A 16,099-nucleotide genomic window follows, 5' to 3' on the forward strand; every position below is an offset into this window, starting at 1 on the left:
AGTGAACTAAGGTAAATACTAGGCTTATAGGATACCTGCATTCCAGCCCTGGTTCTGAACTGATTCCTTTTATTCTTTGCTAACATTTTCCTGCCTCTCTGAAGGCACAGGCATTTCTTTGGTGACTGAAGGCTTAGCAACACCCAAAGGCCTCTCTTTCGGAGAAAATCTGGCATTACCTGAGAACTCTTTTTTTTGAGTCAAAGGATGGTGGTGCTCTAAAGATTCCTCCTTTCCATGCATTCTCCATTTCCATTTCCTTGCAGTTCACTGCTCACCTTTTCAAAAACTAAAGTGCTAAGATCAGTTAAGATTGGCATTCCCCCCAGGCACTACTGTGCTGATCTCTACTGATTTTGTGGGTCAATCTGGCTAGCTGGCCATAACATAAATAGGATCATAGTGAGAAGGCACTAGATGTTAAATATTTTGATGGACACAAGACCAGGGGCAGAGCTTGATTATTGCCTTAAAAAAAAGATTTAAACTCAGTAGTCTATTTTTAAGATCAAGGTGTAAAATGAGCTTTTTACCTTCTTGTAACATCTGAATTGTTTAAAGATGATAAGCAACAAATAGTAATTACATGTAAATGGGTTTCATGTAATTGCTACTAGTTTCCTATGTAATTAACTCAATGTTTTTGTGATCTAGAAAGAAGTAATTGTCCAGTTTACAAAGCTGGCACTCTGACAGTTCAGAATGAAAGGCCTCTGTGACCGAACATAGTCTTCTGCTGAGTCATTGAATCCCCTCCCAACACCTAGCCAGGGACTATCTCATTTGATACAGTCTAAGAAAGTATTTACAGATACGGAAAATAACTGGTTCTACAGGCTTTGCCAAGAAAAATATTCTCACAGAACCTCATGGTCATTACTATAATTAACTCTTCCTTTGCTTCACTCTAAGTATTTGCTACAAGAATCTTTAAGACCACTCTTGTGGACTGTTATTTCAAGTACCATAATGTTTCTTCACATGTTGCTGTATTTAAACCGTTAGGTATCAGTTGTCAGAGATCCCCTGCAGCCTGGGTTCCTGTTTCCAGAGTGAGATCATCAGGAACCCCACAAGCTCTTGCTCTTCCTGTTGGGATGTAGTTTTTTTTTTTAGCCACTGACTTTATAGATTTATTTGTGCAATTTGCCAGAGGTTCTACTTAAGCACACAACAGAACACAAGCCAAGTTCTTCAAGTCAGTACCACTCCTGATAATTTGCTAGAGTAAGGAGAAGCCTTGACATCTATTAGGCTAAGTTTTGGAGGGACATTCCTGCAGGCTCCCAAGGAAAGGGAGGTTGTGATGTTGCAGGAGTTACTCAGGAGCAATGGAGCTGCAAGTTTGAAAAGGTGGCCATGTGGAGATGTGGGTTGTGTGGTGAAGAGCCCCCATGGTGCTGAGATGCTTAATGGTAGGTCTTCTTTCTCCACTGTGGGAAGCAAGCCACAGGGACTAAACCACACATAGCCATTAGGAAGGATCCTGACAGCCCCATGCTGGTACAGAATGGCCAAAAAGTAGAAAAGTAGATTATAAAGGGAAAACATGAGTCACAGTCCTATAAACGTTTCCAGTTTGACTTGTCTAAAAACTAGAGCCAGGAAAGTCTGTGACACATCTTTGTACTATGAGGTCTGAGGTTCTGCTTCAAATGAAAGAGAATAAAACCATGAAGATCTAAAAGCCTGTTATTCTGAATGGTGCTTTAGACAAGCTCCCTCATGTCTGTCAAAAGATAAAACCCATGTGGTTTTGAAAAGTACAAATGCAACAGATGACAATTAATAATGATAAATCTCTTGGATAACGAAGATGGTATCTGTAGAGAAACAAGCAGCCAGCCTCATTCTTTGTTGGATGGCAATGAGCGCATTATTCTGTAGTTACCCTAGGGAAGCACAACCGGATAACATAATTATTGCTCTCTATTTAATGTTGTGAGTGACCCTGATTATGTATTGGAAAGAAGCAAGCAGAAACAGTACACTTGTTTGTGGCAAACTAAACTATTTCTTATCCTCACAGGCTCTTCCAATTTCTTTCTTGATCAGGCTTCTCTCAGGAATACTGCCAAAATCCAGGGTTATCTATTCTTTCTCTCCTGTGAATTTTATTAGTAGGGAGTCCATCTGATAACCACTGTGGGGGGAGAGAAGAGAGAATATGAAGTAGGAAACTCACAGAAGCCTAGCAAGACTGACAGTAACCAGGCATTCAAAGAGTTAAACTCTGAAATTTCTGTAGAAAAACATTCTCTGTTTTAATTAAAACAATTTGTTTGCATCACTGATCCTGCACCCACTAGAATATTGAAGGCCCCCCCACTAGTCAGAAAAGGGATACTAACAGAGAGTGTGAAATAGCATTAATTTAACAGAACAACATCTCACCTTTTTTTCCAAATGTCTTCCATGACAGGGTACTCCATACGCTGTGCAGTATATTGTTAAGTGCACATTTCACAAGCAGCATTCTTTGTCATAACCAACTGTGTGATATGGTGCATTTGAGGGAGGGAAACATATGGCCCTTGGTACAGTTCAGGTTTATCATTTCACTATCTCTGCTGCTAAATTTGGACACTTACTGGCCTTATTTTTGGAATCACTGGATATGCTCTCAGGCTGAGCTGGTGAACTGGGGTAACTGGAATATCCCAGCCTGCTCCAAGTGTTAGATTTGTGGAAGGACAGACTCCTCTTACCTTAGTTACCACTGACCTTTTTTCTGCCTTTGTTTTCAGTCGGTAAAATGAGAATTATACCTCCTTTCCACAGTGAGCATGTGCTCTGCTAGGCAATCAATAAAAGGCCAAGAAGAGAGAAATCAATACCAGCTTAAGGCATTTGGATACACGAGATGTCTCTGTGAAGGAAGGAAAGAAAGCTAAGATATCTCCCCAAAGAATGAAGTCTGCATGTATTGAGCTTGTGACTTAGCCAAAGATCTCCTGATTGTCTCTCCAGATTTAAGAGGAGACCTCAACTTTTCAGTGACCCTGGCTGGCAGGGACAGAGCCTGCACATACCTCTGCCATCCCTGCTGTGATAGCAGGGACTTTGGCAATAAATGGAGCTTCTGCCTATTCCCACCCGTCACTGGGTAACCCTCTCAACCCAATTTGTGATCCCTCTGAGACTTATGATACAAAAGCTGAGAAGATATAAAGGGTTTGGGTTTTTTCTTGTTTTTAAAGAGTTAGCAACCCCTGTTGGGAGATGTAGCTGTGACCTTATTAACAGCACATTATTTCTCCTTGGCAGCCCTCTGTACATAGCATTATTGTCTCAGTAATGAAAAACATATCACGTTCTAAACCATCAGAGGAGGATCTAGGGATTTTCTGAAAGGCAGGTCTGCTCATGGGGGCTGTCTGAGGAAGCCACGTGAATTTACAAGAAGCAAAGTGTTACACATGATTAGATAAGTGGGTTGAGTCAGAAAGCTCTGCCTGAGTTTTCTTCACACAATACAGGCAAAACTGAAATGGAGTTGGGACACTGGAGAAAGTAGGATGGAGGAGGGCAGGAAGATTGCCTGCTTTTTCTCTACAGCCCTAAATACTGCTTGACTTCAAGCTGTAGCTAGCTCTTCCCACTCCCCTTTTTTATACTATCTTTTGTGAGCATGCAGGAGAAATTCACATTTATACTTTGTGAAAGAGCAGTATGGTGTACTGCATTAATACCACTGTCATCCCTTGTTTGCATTACCTTGGGGCTTATGAGCTCATGGGCCAGCATTCCACTGCACCAGGCACTGAAGAGGCAGAATAAAGCAACAGTTTGCTGTCACAAAGAGATTGTGATTTAAACACAAGACAAGGAAAACCAGATGTCTATAGACAGGCAAGAAGAATAGGGTGGCAATAATGAAAAACTCGTATGGGCTCTAAGGCAGAAGAAATTCCTCCAAAACCTTTGGCAACCATTAGGCTGTTGGAATGTGAAGTCCTTAAACACCCTGTCCTCTGCATTGTCCTCAGTTTGCCCAGTTTTTCCCTCAAGGATCCTTCTGTCCTTTTTATTCAAATGAACATTTCTCTTGATTTAATATTAATCTTTTTACATAGGAAGAAAAAAAAGTGAGTAGAGTTTAGAAGAAAAATAGTTGGAATAAGGAAACTTCTCTGATATGCCAGAAAAATGCATTAATAGGTAATTTACGTGAATAATCTAGTATGCAAAAAATAGAAATAGATGATAACCTGTATGCTTTTCTTCCTGACCAAATACCAGATAAATCACCCGGAGGTATCTGTCTTCCCTTATTCTATTAGCTGTGTATTGAATTACTTGTTTCCTGTTTGGAATACAATACACTGTCTATCACTAATAAGCTTACTGTTATGCTCTCCACTAACAAAATTAAAGCGTACGTTTAAAAAATGGATCCCGTAGAATTTTCACAGCATTTTTATGCTATTCTATTTTATCAACAAAGAAATTTGCTTAATATAGTTCTAAGTCCAGTTCTGCCCTGCAAACTGAAAACTTAATTCTATATTCAGTTTCTAGGTGCAGATTTTCAGCAGTGCTCAGCATGTGTCATTGCTGTGGATTTTCTTTTTTTTTTTTGATTGTTCAGATTTGCTGAAAAAAACCCCAGTTCTGAATGGGCAATACAAGGTGTAAAATACTGGCTTGATTATTCTATTGCATAGGTCAGGGTTAGGTGTTCTTTTTTGAATCTTAAGTTCTTACACCACCAGAAAAAATTAATTGCACTGATTTTTGTAAATAATGTTAGCACCTGCTGTAGGTGGCACCAAGCACCTGTACTGACAACAGCAGTTATAGCCTATTAGGTGGGAAAGGACTCAACCCAGCTGAATCTGAGGTTTCCTCCAAATTTTTCTTCCTCAAACAAAAAAAATCTTAGAATGTGTCCTTGACTGTGTCATGTGGATGCTGTTGCATCTTCTCATGCCTTTGGAAAAGCATCAATGCCTGGCAGAGATTTCACAGCCCATTAAGACCAGTTTCCAGGAGTGTTATCTCAAGATATCCAACCTGGATTTAGAGCCTGGTACTGCAGACGGTTGAGCTGAGAAGCAAATTGCTTGAAACTCACGAGTCTTCTTGAAAAAATTTCTTGGGGCTTTTGGTTCATGCAATTTTTTTACCAAATATTACACATTAATATTACACATTTCAGATTCATTACATGGCTTAACTATGATTAACTTAATTTACTGAAATAATTAATAAATTGTGGCTAGTAATATATTTTATTGGTCTTATTATAGTCTATGAAAATAAGAACATTCATAACAAGCTCAGAATATATGTTCATAAGTCAAGTCCTGGACTGGTTCTAAATGTATTTTGGGGCTCAAATATAAAAATATGCATCAGCTTGAAATCTGACTAAATTTAGAAAGCACTTGAAGTGTTGAAATACATCTCTTCCACAATTCTTTCTGAAAAGAATACAACTGTTGAGCTAAGCGATAGTCTACAAATGCCTCTCAGAAATGTCAGTTATTTAACGTCTGTGACATTTCTCCCAAAACAAAATAAATATAAGTGATTTGCATACTCAAACTGGATAGACAAGAAAAGAGGCAGACTTTTAAGTAAGAAATTTCTGACTGATCTGAAAAAAATTAGGTGAAAAATAATTTTCAGAGTGATTATACATAACTTTGTAGGTGACTGAACAGTTAAAAACCAATGGGATATCCAGATTAAAGGCACTTCATACAACTGTGGAAAAACTCTGCTGCCATGAATTGTTTTAGCTTCACTAAAGTCAGTAACAGCTTCAGCTGAAAATCTGTACTCCAGTGCACACAAACAAAGGGTGAGGAGACACTTCTGATTTCACATCACAAGAGAGATTTGCAAAGGCCCAGGCAGATGTGATACCGACAAGTATGCTAATGCAGTATTAGAAAGTATTAGAATGAGGCCAGACTGCATGTGTGCCTCTGGTCTCCCAGGCAAGCATCAAGGAGATGGATAGGATGATACATTCTATTTTGCAGAACATCCCATTTTGCCGAACTAGGGCAGGCTTGGCAAAGAGCGTGTCTGGACTGTTATATTTGGGAGCAGCCAATAGTCTAAAAACTTAAGAATATGACCTTCGTCTGACTGCACTTGTGATATTGTGCTAAAACAAGAGACTGGGGCTTTGCTGTCCTTAATGTCACTGCTGGAACCACTGCCAGGCCATCATATCAGTCAAAACCCCTTTCTGTGTAAAGGCTACACTGAGGACTAAAGAGTCCTGTGCTTTCAGAAGCCCTGAAACGTTGCAGACACTGTGGCTGGGGCTGGCACTGCTGCCAGGGTCCTGCTGCCATGCAGAGTCATGATGTCTGTACAGTGATTGCCAAACATGGGAACAGCTGAGCTCAGCCTGAGAAGGTTTACCTTCAGGAGCAGCCATGACATGAAGTGCAACAGTACAACTCCTCTCCCCAGCCCTATAGCCTTCTGAGCCATGGTCCAAACAAGCTGAGCTAATTATTACAAACACAATTAGTTCAGCCATTGCTCTGCACTGGAAATAACACCCTTCAGGAAAGGAGCACTGGTCTTGGCAGGGTTAATCCTTGCTTATTGTGATTTTTAATTCAGATCACAGAGATGCCTAGAGTTCCCGGGAATGCTTCTAGGTGAGACCAAATGCAATTCAGAAATCTGGGGGAGGTTTTTCATCACTGTTCAGGCAGAACTAGAACAATTCTTTGAACTTTGCTGTCTTCTGGTAGACATTTGTGGTCTCATTTGGTAAAAAGGAAAGGGCACCAAAATCAGTTTGTTGTGTTTTGAAATGTCATTGGTTTAGTTCTTTCGGATTGATTTAAAGCTACTCTGTAGGCTCCCATTCATTGAAGCCATACCTGTATAAATGAACCTTCCCTCTGGCTCTGCTTCAAAGGCTGTCTGCTTCAAAGTTTCAATCTTCAGATTCATTCCATATCTAGAGGATGTAACTCTTAACAGAGAAACATGGGCTTGCTCTCTGTTGTAATTATTTTTATTTGCCATAGGGGACTTTCAATTCTTTCTTTTCTGAATGGTCCTTCAGCCTTTTAGTTTTGTTAATGCTTCCCACCAAAAGCAATTAGTGATGACAGCATGTGCCCTAGTTATTTGATATTTGTGTTCTCTAGCAAGCTGTCTAGGAGGAGGACAAGATTGCAATCTGATTTATGATGACTTTCTGATTTTTACTTTAAATAAGAACCAGAGACTGAAAAACACAGTAAACCATGTACTCAGTCCATCTGCCTCCACACAAATTGTTCTATAAGGTACATTTCTCATTATTTTTACCAAGTTTAGCTTTTAATATCTAAAATGCTATTCTACAAATTAACAGACTTCTCAGTCCCAGATTTTGCCTAAATTTTAGCCACAGTTTTTTCTGGCTGTGTTAGCCAGCGATATCATTCCATCAGTGATCACCAGCAGGCTGCATGGCTACTACTTGGCCTTCTATTCAGAAATGGTTCTGATTCTTCAGACAAGTTGTGTCCTGGCTAAACCACAGTCCAGTAGAATTTCTCTTAGTGTGAGTTCCCTCTTGTTTAGCAGCTGGTTCTTCATTTATTTATGGGTGTTCCTTTGTTCTACACAGCTTCACTGTTCTGTAACTTTTACTGGCTGCAGTCAGATGATCAGTACCTAAAAACATAAATATGGATAGATTTTTCAACAAGGGCTGCTCTTTATTTGGCTTGATGCAGGACAACTTGATATCTGGTTGGCTTCCAGTCTAGCCGTCATTTATAAGGTACTGTCCTGTAAGCATATGACTTCTCTGGCTGAGCAGGCTAAGTATTGTGAAAGCTAATGATGAAACCTCATCTTTATTAACTGTAAATCATACTTCTAGTTATTTATCTCCCCTTAGATGCTATTTCTGGCTATACTAGGTAGAGTTATTTTTCTGATACTGGGGATTATGCCCATTTCTCTGTCAGGTCCATTTTATGTACTGTCCATACATAACTTACCCACATCTGTATTTTTTGTCACCTGAGCTGTCTTTACAGCTGCACATCTAGTAGTGAAGTACACCACTGCAAAGGCCCAGACATTTGATATCCAAGAAGAGGACAGTTGAACAGCCCTGAGAGCCTGCCTGTTGCGTAGCTTGCATAGCAATTCCCTGACTCCTGTTGCAGTGGTCTGACTGGCATTTCTGCAGCTCTAACCCTGAAAAGCGTGAAGGGGAGCTTTGTAAGGTGTCTAACCCATGTATCACTCCAGACTTAATATTCAGGGCTGGATGGTTGGACTATTATCTATGCCTAATGATTATATGCTTAATGTTATGTTTAGTAAACTGTGTCCGAAATGCTCAGCAGGAAATGGCTCCAACAAGATTGTTTCAGGCGGTCTGCATAAACCATGCAGAAGGGTGAACCTGGAGAAAAATTTAGTGAAACTGCACTCTTAGAGACCAGGCACCCTCCCATCTGACATTTTGTAAGATATTTGTAAGAACGTGATTTATTGTTTGCGTTTCCCCCACTGTTGTTCTCGGCTTCTGCGGTGGCATTGGAATGAATGTTAACACTTTTCCAAGTTTCTGACTTCATTAAAAGCCCACAAAACTGGACTAGAATCTATTAATTACTGACTTTTTCACATTGTAATATTTCTGTTCATTTTTAGCTATAGCAAAAGCTTAAATATGTTATTAAGATTTTGGTTTTAAGCAAACTTCTTTTTAGGGTGGGGTTTTTCTGGCTTTGGTTAGTAGAGCAGGATGACATTTAGCCTTAGTCACTGGTTTAACCACTACAGTCTTGCAAGATGGGGCTCTCTCCAACCCAGGATTGCTGATGCAATCCTGATACGTGGATGCTGATTTTTCACCAGAGTGATCTTTTGTAATACTGTAGCTGAAGTATGGTGCAGTTTTATATGACTGGAAATACATGAGCGTGTCAAGGTTAAGTCACTGTATGTCAGTCAGGCAGGCATATTTTACACACACAGATGAAATTCTGAAACTCTACTCATGTTGCTTAGCCACAGCTGTAGCTTCATTTGTTATCTAATTTTCCTAAAAGGATTCACTGTGGGAGACAACAGGCTGCCTTCAGTTACCACTTTACTCTGTGCAGTTTACATATGCTCTCAGACTCAAAAGCAAGATTATGAACCATACTTTATTTGAATTCCCGAGTTAAGTAAGTGTCCAAGAGACCCCATAGAGACTGAGGAAGGAAACAAAGTAAATAAATCGATCAGATTTGCTAGCCCAGTCCAAACTCTGGAAATCAAACTACCAAAAGAAAAAGGGAAGTAAAAAACCCATCCCTTCAGATAGTCTGTACTTTTTGCTTGTTTGTAATTAGAGGCAGTAAAAGGGTTCTTATTCTAATAACTACTCTTCTCCAAAAGTAATTTCTTTCAAAGTGACTAAAAACATTATAGGGTTCAAATTTTCACAGCGAGTAAGTACAGTAAGGGATTTAGCTCTGTCTGTGGGATCCAAATGAAAAGCAGCTGGCTTCTAAGTTCCCACCAAGCAAAACGCTTCCAGAAGTAAGTCCATTTTAGTTAGGTTCCTCAAAATGAGTCTGGGTCCCAGAGTCAGGCTACCAAATTCAATCCCCCCGGAAGGAGGTTGACTGCCAAAATAAGCAACTTAATTTTTAACCAGATTTTCAAAGTCAACAACCCAGTGCCCCCTACTGTCCAAATATTCTTACTAGCAGGTAAGAATTTACATTAAAAGGCTTTCTAACCACTATTCTATTTCATTTCTGTCCTCTTGTCTTCTTACAATCCCTTTAAAAAAATCTGTTGCTACACTGTCAAAGCAGATACTGATTTTATATTCAACAAAAGAAATGAGCCATTCTTAATTCACTCTACCAAATCTAACTGTGATTCATATCTAACACTGTGTTGAAAGCTGTTTAATCATTCAGATAGTCCTGGTGAGATAGGACAGTAGAATACTGTAGCACACAAAAAAGCTGCTGGCTTGACAGTGAAGAGTTGAAGATTAAATAAATGCCAGGAATTTATTTTTAAAATCTTCTGCTTTTTCAATAGGACCTCAGAATGGCTGTGGTGGTTACTTGACAAATTCAGCTTACAGCTTTGGCTCTCCAGTCTCCAATGTGACCAGAAGATATGAGAAAAATCTGGACTGTGTATGGATCATAACTGCACCTGTAAACAAACTGATCAACCTCACCTTCACTTCATTTGCACTTGAAGCACAGTCTGCTCAGACTTGCCGATACGATTATGTCAAGGTAAGATAGCTGCGTAATTTCACAAAAAAGTATCAGTGATATACAATCCATTATTCTCTCCATGAGGCTAAAACTTAATGAATAGAAAATGGTCTTATGAAGAAATTAAATTGCTTGACATAATTAAAATTTTTTCATTGGGTTAGATTACTACTCCAAATTACATCTGCCTTTTGAGAAACCAGTAAGAGTTTTGACATTGTTATGGGGACACGCTTCTGGTCTTAGACTGCCTATATAAATATTTCACAGAATAGAAACAAAACTCAAGCACTTTGAAAGTAAACTTGCAGATTCATTATCATACACACTTGCTTGAAAGGACTTTATAAAATTTTGAATAAATAAGTCTTGATGCTCAGTGCTCATATGTGAAAGCTGTTTTCTTGGAGATGAGCATACAGAACATAACAGAATGCTGCTAAACAAGATCCACCAAGAAGTGTTATAGATCCTGTTGAGCATTAGAGATACTCAATGAAACTAGAAATTAATTCTAGGTTTTGGTGAATAAAATCAACCCTTCTTATTGAAGAGTGCTTTGAGATTACATATAAAAAAAGAAATCAGAATGCCAAACTAAAATAGAATAATTTTTTGATAGATTTGCTGAGACAGGACCAGAATGTTCCATAATGAGATTTATACTGTCCAACAGAATTAGTTAATATGGCAGTGAATAATTATAGTCATCAAGAACATCCTGTCAGAGCACAAGAGCACCTACTGTGCTTTCAAGTAAAAGAAATTGTAATGTCAGGAGGAATCAGAGAATTTTATTTCTAATTATTTGTTTGTTGTGCCTAAACTGTTAGTAGCTTATATACTTTTCTTGTTTCAGCTTTATGATGGAGGTAATGAAAATGCCAATTTAGTTGGCACATTCTGTGGACCTACAGTGCCAGCTCCTTTTCTTTCTACGCATAATTCCTTGACACTGAAATTTGTCACAGACAATTCTGTGGAAAGGGAGGGTTTCAATATTACCTATGCCACAGTGGATCGTAAGTAGACATATATATGTATGCATACATGTATTGTTGTAGTTCTTTGGTGGAAATATATATTTGAGTAATCAAAATCATCTAAGTCTTCATTAATTTGAATTATCAAAATTTGTTCTAGATATAGGGCTCAGGAAGGAACAAAGACAGTTCTTAGCACAGCATCTATAAGCAAGTTAAAAGCAGCACTGCTAGACCCCAATGCAATTGTGGGGTGGCTGTCAGTCTGGAGTGCAAAACAGGAGCACTTACAGATTGTTAACAAATGTGCTGATATTATAGGGAACAAACATTTGAGTTTGACATACATTGCCACAGCATTAGCATGTGTTTTACTTTTTTTCTTCTAGAGACTCACAGGTAAATACAAAAGTGTATTGTCTAGTGTAGTTTTCCTTAATAAATATTTTTCCCCAGTTGGAAAGCTTTTCATTCTATGACACATTTATTACTATTTTACACAGGACTGTGTGGAGGAATATATAATGCAACTTCTACATCCCTGACTGCAACATCTCCTAACTTTCCAAATGAATATCCACCATTTACTCTCTGTACTTGGGTCATTGATGCCCCTCCACAGCAGCAAGTCAGGGTGGTGGTAGAGACCTTCCACCTCCATTCCAGCCAGGACTGCTCTCAGAACTACCTAGAGCTCCAGGATTCACCAACAGTAAGAAATTTACAGTTGATACTATTCCCCATTCACATTCAGCTCCCTCCACTCTTTGTAAAGAGAGGAGAAACCCACCATTTGTTAGTAGATTAATTGATGATTCTGTGAGGGGCACATCCAAAGCATCACACGCTGTGGCCCACTTAAGATGTGCTAACCAGCCTCATGGAAGCATACTGTACACACATTGAATTAGACCTGGTGTTACACAATTCTTCACAGTTGCACCAAGTAACAGAGCTGCCAAACTTAACACCCAGAAAATACCGCCCAACAGCAAGTTTTCATAAACTGATTATACTTCCTCCCATCCAAGAGCCATAATAAAAATGAATATTCATGCCAAGAAGAGTGTTTGTGAAAAATCACCAGAAAAACCTCATGTCCCTTGTATTATATTATTCTAAACCTTCTTTCATTGTTTCTTATTTTGGCATGAAAATACCTGTTACATTTGATTTGTTTTGCATGTCAGAACATTTTATGTTCAATTATTAAGTCATTTCCATGAGAACTTTAAAATGTGATTGCATAACTGGTATAGAAAGTGTTGAAATTTATTCACCTCAAGTTGAGTAAGTAGAAAACAGAATTATATCATTAAGTAACTTGTGACGTATTGAATTCCAGCACAGCCAAGGATCAGTCCATAGATTCTGTGGCACTGAAACTTTTCCAGTCCCTGAATTTTATTCTTATGATCGCACTGCCATTGTGACTTTCAAATCAGATGAATATATGACTAATAATGGAGTCAGATTTACCTATCAAGCTACAGGTAAGCTTGAAGAAATGTTTAAAAAATCTACCTACCATTTTATTTATTTCATACAGCAAAAACCAATACAGAGATCTAAAATGCTTCTATGTTTCTGCTTTTCTGTCTCAAGGTTGCAGCAGGGAGTACAACCAGACATTTGGTTACCTGAAGAGCCCTGGCTGGCCTGGTCGTCATCCTAATAATATGGACTGTTCCATCATTCTACGAGCTCCCCTGAATCACACAATTTCTCTTTTTTTCCACACTTTCAGTTTGGAAGACAGCATCTACTGTTTACATGATTTCCTAGAGGTATCAAGCAAGCATACATATTTTGTGGGCCTGTGTCAAAATCTGCTGAATTCAAAGGATAAACTTTGATCAAGTCTGAACTGAACTGACATTAGGAACTAATTTATTGCTACAGTTTTATGGTGAAAGGTACTCAGATGTTGTAGTAAGAGGTTAAACAGAGCACAGTATAACAAGTCCAAAATCACTAAATAGTTTCATTATTGGCTAACTCATCTTTACCTAGCTCTTTTTGATGTTACCCAGTTAACAGAGCAAGCCAGGATAGTTTTCATCTGATATTAACATCTGTGCATGAACAGAAAGTCAAATCTGATTGCTTTCATTCCAGCAGTAAATTCCATCTGCTTGATATTGTTCTTATAAAGAATTTTTCTAAAAAATTTTCATTAAGAAAAGGAGCTCTAGTAACTGTTTTGCCAGTTATTAGGCCTAGCATAAAGGACACAGCCAAAGATGAACCAATAACCAAGTTGTATTTGATACAAAAGGGTCAGTACATGGGCGAGCACTGGAGGTACAAACAAGTCAATCAGATTATACATAAATAACATCAATCACACTGACCCCAACAATGACACCACATGGCCAACAATGGGTGGAAAAAATGGTGAAATGCACTTTCCCATAGAAGGGATGGGAGACAACTGAGTCAACAAGCCAAACACATAAGACCAAGGAAGCCACATACTGAATCTCTCCACGGCCCACATTTACAAAAGCCAGACCTGACTGGAGCCCAGTTCCAGGGAGGTGGGAAGCGCCTTCCCCAACAGGGAGCTCTGCACAGTGCATCCACCTCACAGACAGACACTGCCCCTGCCTGCAAGTGGTCCCAGCTTTTATCCCTCAGTGGGACACCTGACCCTTGTTTACTTACTGCGGGACACCTGGGGCTCATTTACCCCATGGCTCTCCCTGCCAGGCCGGCCCCACCCTGGAGGGAAGCCTAAAGGCAAACTCACCCCCCCTTTGTGAAGGGCTGTGGGAATCACCCATATGTCAGCCTTAATTTGGGGCTTGGGGTTGAAACCCCAGCATTTCAGTAACAAGTGTAGAATACTTGCAAAGGTACTTTGTGGTAATAAAAAGCATATCCTCCAACACAATCCTCACTCTGTCCCTTAACACTTGTTGAAGGTTTCCCTGTTCACAGGTCAGATGATAAAAATCAGATGTCTGTGGCAGAATCATTATTTAGTTCTCCTTTCATATCCTCCTCTTCACTGTCTCAAGAAATGGATCTGAGTACCAGCATTATTGGAGCTCAGAAAATAATCAGATTAAATCTGAGCTATGTAATATGATCTGTGTCTCAGTGTGACCAGGGAAAAGAGTGGTCTGCAGGGTAAAGAATTAATCTTTTCACTTGGAATATTAAAATTTCTTATTAAAACTAAAACATGGGCCTGAATTGCAAAAGCACATCTTAGCTACTAGACAAGTAAATTTTTCAGCCAGGAGATGTACTGCACCATAAAATTTAGCTACCTGTTTCTGATGATATTTGTTCTGTGCAATTACTTACAAAACTCAGACAGACTGGTTAATGGTCTCTTTTTCCTTCTATACAAGGATATATAGTAGGAAAAATAACAGTATTAAAATGACCATTACGGTATGCATGCAAGTTTCTACATAGTTTGTGCTGTGCTTGTATCACTGCATAATTGTACTGGTGTATAACTAGCATAGGGATTTATTGTTGCTAATGTTTTCTGTGTCCCTTAAAGGTCAGAAATGGGAGTGATGTGCAGTCACCACTGCTTGGCAAGTTCTGTGGAAACACTGTGCCCAGTCCCATCTTCCCCCAAAATCATGTTGTCTATCTTCGTTTCAAGAGTGATTTTTCAGGGGCTCACGATGGATATGAAATTACTTGGACTTCATCGTCAAGTGGTAAGGCTGTAATTACAAAGTAATTCCACTTAACAATTGTACATAGAGGGAAAATACAGAAATGTGGAATTCAGCCTGCTCAGTTTGGACCCTGCATCATCAACACTTAAGACCTTCCCAAGCACCCATAGTCACTGGAGAGAAGTGACTCTTCCTCAAGACCACTGGGGTGAGATCCTTTTTATGTGATGGAAGCCGTTCCCTCTTTCTAATGTTGACTTTAGCAACATCAAGAGGATATAGTTCACTTAAGATGAAGATCCACATAGTTCTCTGAGAGGTCAGAAAATAGCAGGAGCATCTATCTTGGGATCTACAGAGTCGTGGGGGTGGTGACTCAGCCTACTCCGTTAATAGTCCTGTTGTGATATGCCCTAGGACCTAGGCACTGCTAAGCCAGAAGAGAAGTGAAATTTGCCCCAAGAAAATAACCTAAATATAATGCTGTGTAGTGACTATATCATAGACACATTCCTAAATGGTTTATGAAATGGCAGTGAATAGCTGGGTAATAGTTTGTTCATGACACTAAGTTACTGGAGGTAGGAAGGCTCATGGCCACATGAAAAGCACTGCAGAGTAACCTTACAGTATTGAGTGGCTTGCTGATAAAAAGGCAGATAAAGTTCAGTGTAGGAAAGTGTTGATGAAGAATATGGGCAAAGAAAGACAATCCTTACTTTACTTACAAAAATATGGGCTCTGAGTTGTCTTTTAGTACTCTGCAACAAGATCTTGTGGGTAAAAATTAGTTCCATGAAAACAAGAGATCACTTCTCACTAATAGTCAAGTAGGCTAGCACAATACTAGGAATTGTTGGGAAAGTAAGAGAGAATAAATAGACAGCCACTGTATAAATCCATGTTTCACACACAAAGTGAATGATGTGCACAGTTCTGGTCTCCTCCTGTTGTAAAGAATCCAGTATAACTAAGGGCTCAACATACAATTGGCTTCTGTATGCTGAGACTTTTAAATCTGGTTAAGAAACTACTGAGGTCTATAAAACTGAGTGACAGTGGATGATAAGTAGTGATCAACTGTTCATTGACTTTACCCATAGAAGAACTGGAGGCCATCAGATAAAGCCAGGAGGTGGTAGGTTCAAAACAAACCAAACAAACCAGTTCTTCACACAGTATGCAGTTAAGCTATGGAGCTCCTTCCCATAGGATGTTACAAATTTATGTGGATTCAAGAGCTACC

The 16,099-nt window shown here is 39.2% G+C and overlaps 1 protein-coding gene across 1 annotated transcript in view; it reads left to right on the forward strand.

Moving 5' to 3' along the window:
• The window catches only part of CUBN (cubilin), a 149,698-nt gene that overhangs the window by 132,140 nt on the left and 1,459 nt on the right, over positions 1 to 16,099 (forward strand). The window contains exons 60-65 of the mRNA XM_074897979.1: positions 10,036 to 10,241; positions 11,083 to 11,245; positions 11,710 to 11,918; positions 12,552 to 12,699; positions 12,812 to 12,993; positions 14,727 to 14,892. Coding sequence (XP_074754080.1) covers positions 10,036 to 10,241; positions 11,083 to 11,245; positions 11,710 to 11,918; positions 12,552 to 12,699; positions 12,812 to 12,993; positions 14,727 to 14,892 — 1,074 coding nt within the window. The remainder of the gene's footprint in view (positions 1 to 10,035; positions 10,242 to 11,082; positions 11,246 to 11,709; positions 11,919 to 12,551; positions 12,700 to 12,811; positions 12,994 to 14,726; positions 14,893 to 16,099) is intronic.

Source organism: Athene noctua, chromosome 2 (genome assembly GCF_965140245.1).
Source record: "Athene noctua chromosome 2, bAthNoc1.hap1.1, whole genome shotgun sequence".
Classification (NCBI taxonomy): Eukaryota; Metazoa; Chordata; class Aves; order Strigiformes; family Strigidae; genus Athene; species Athene noctua.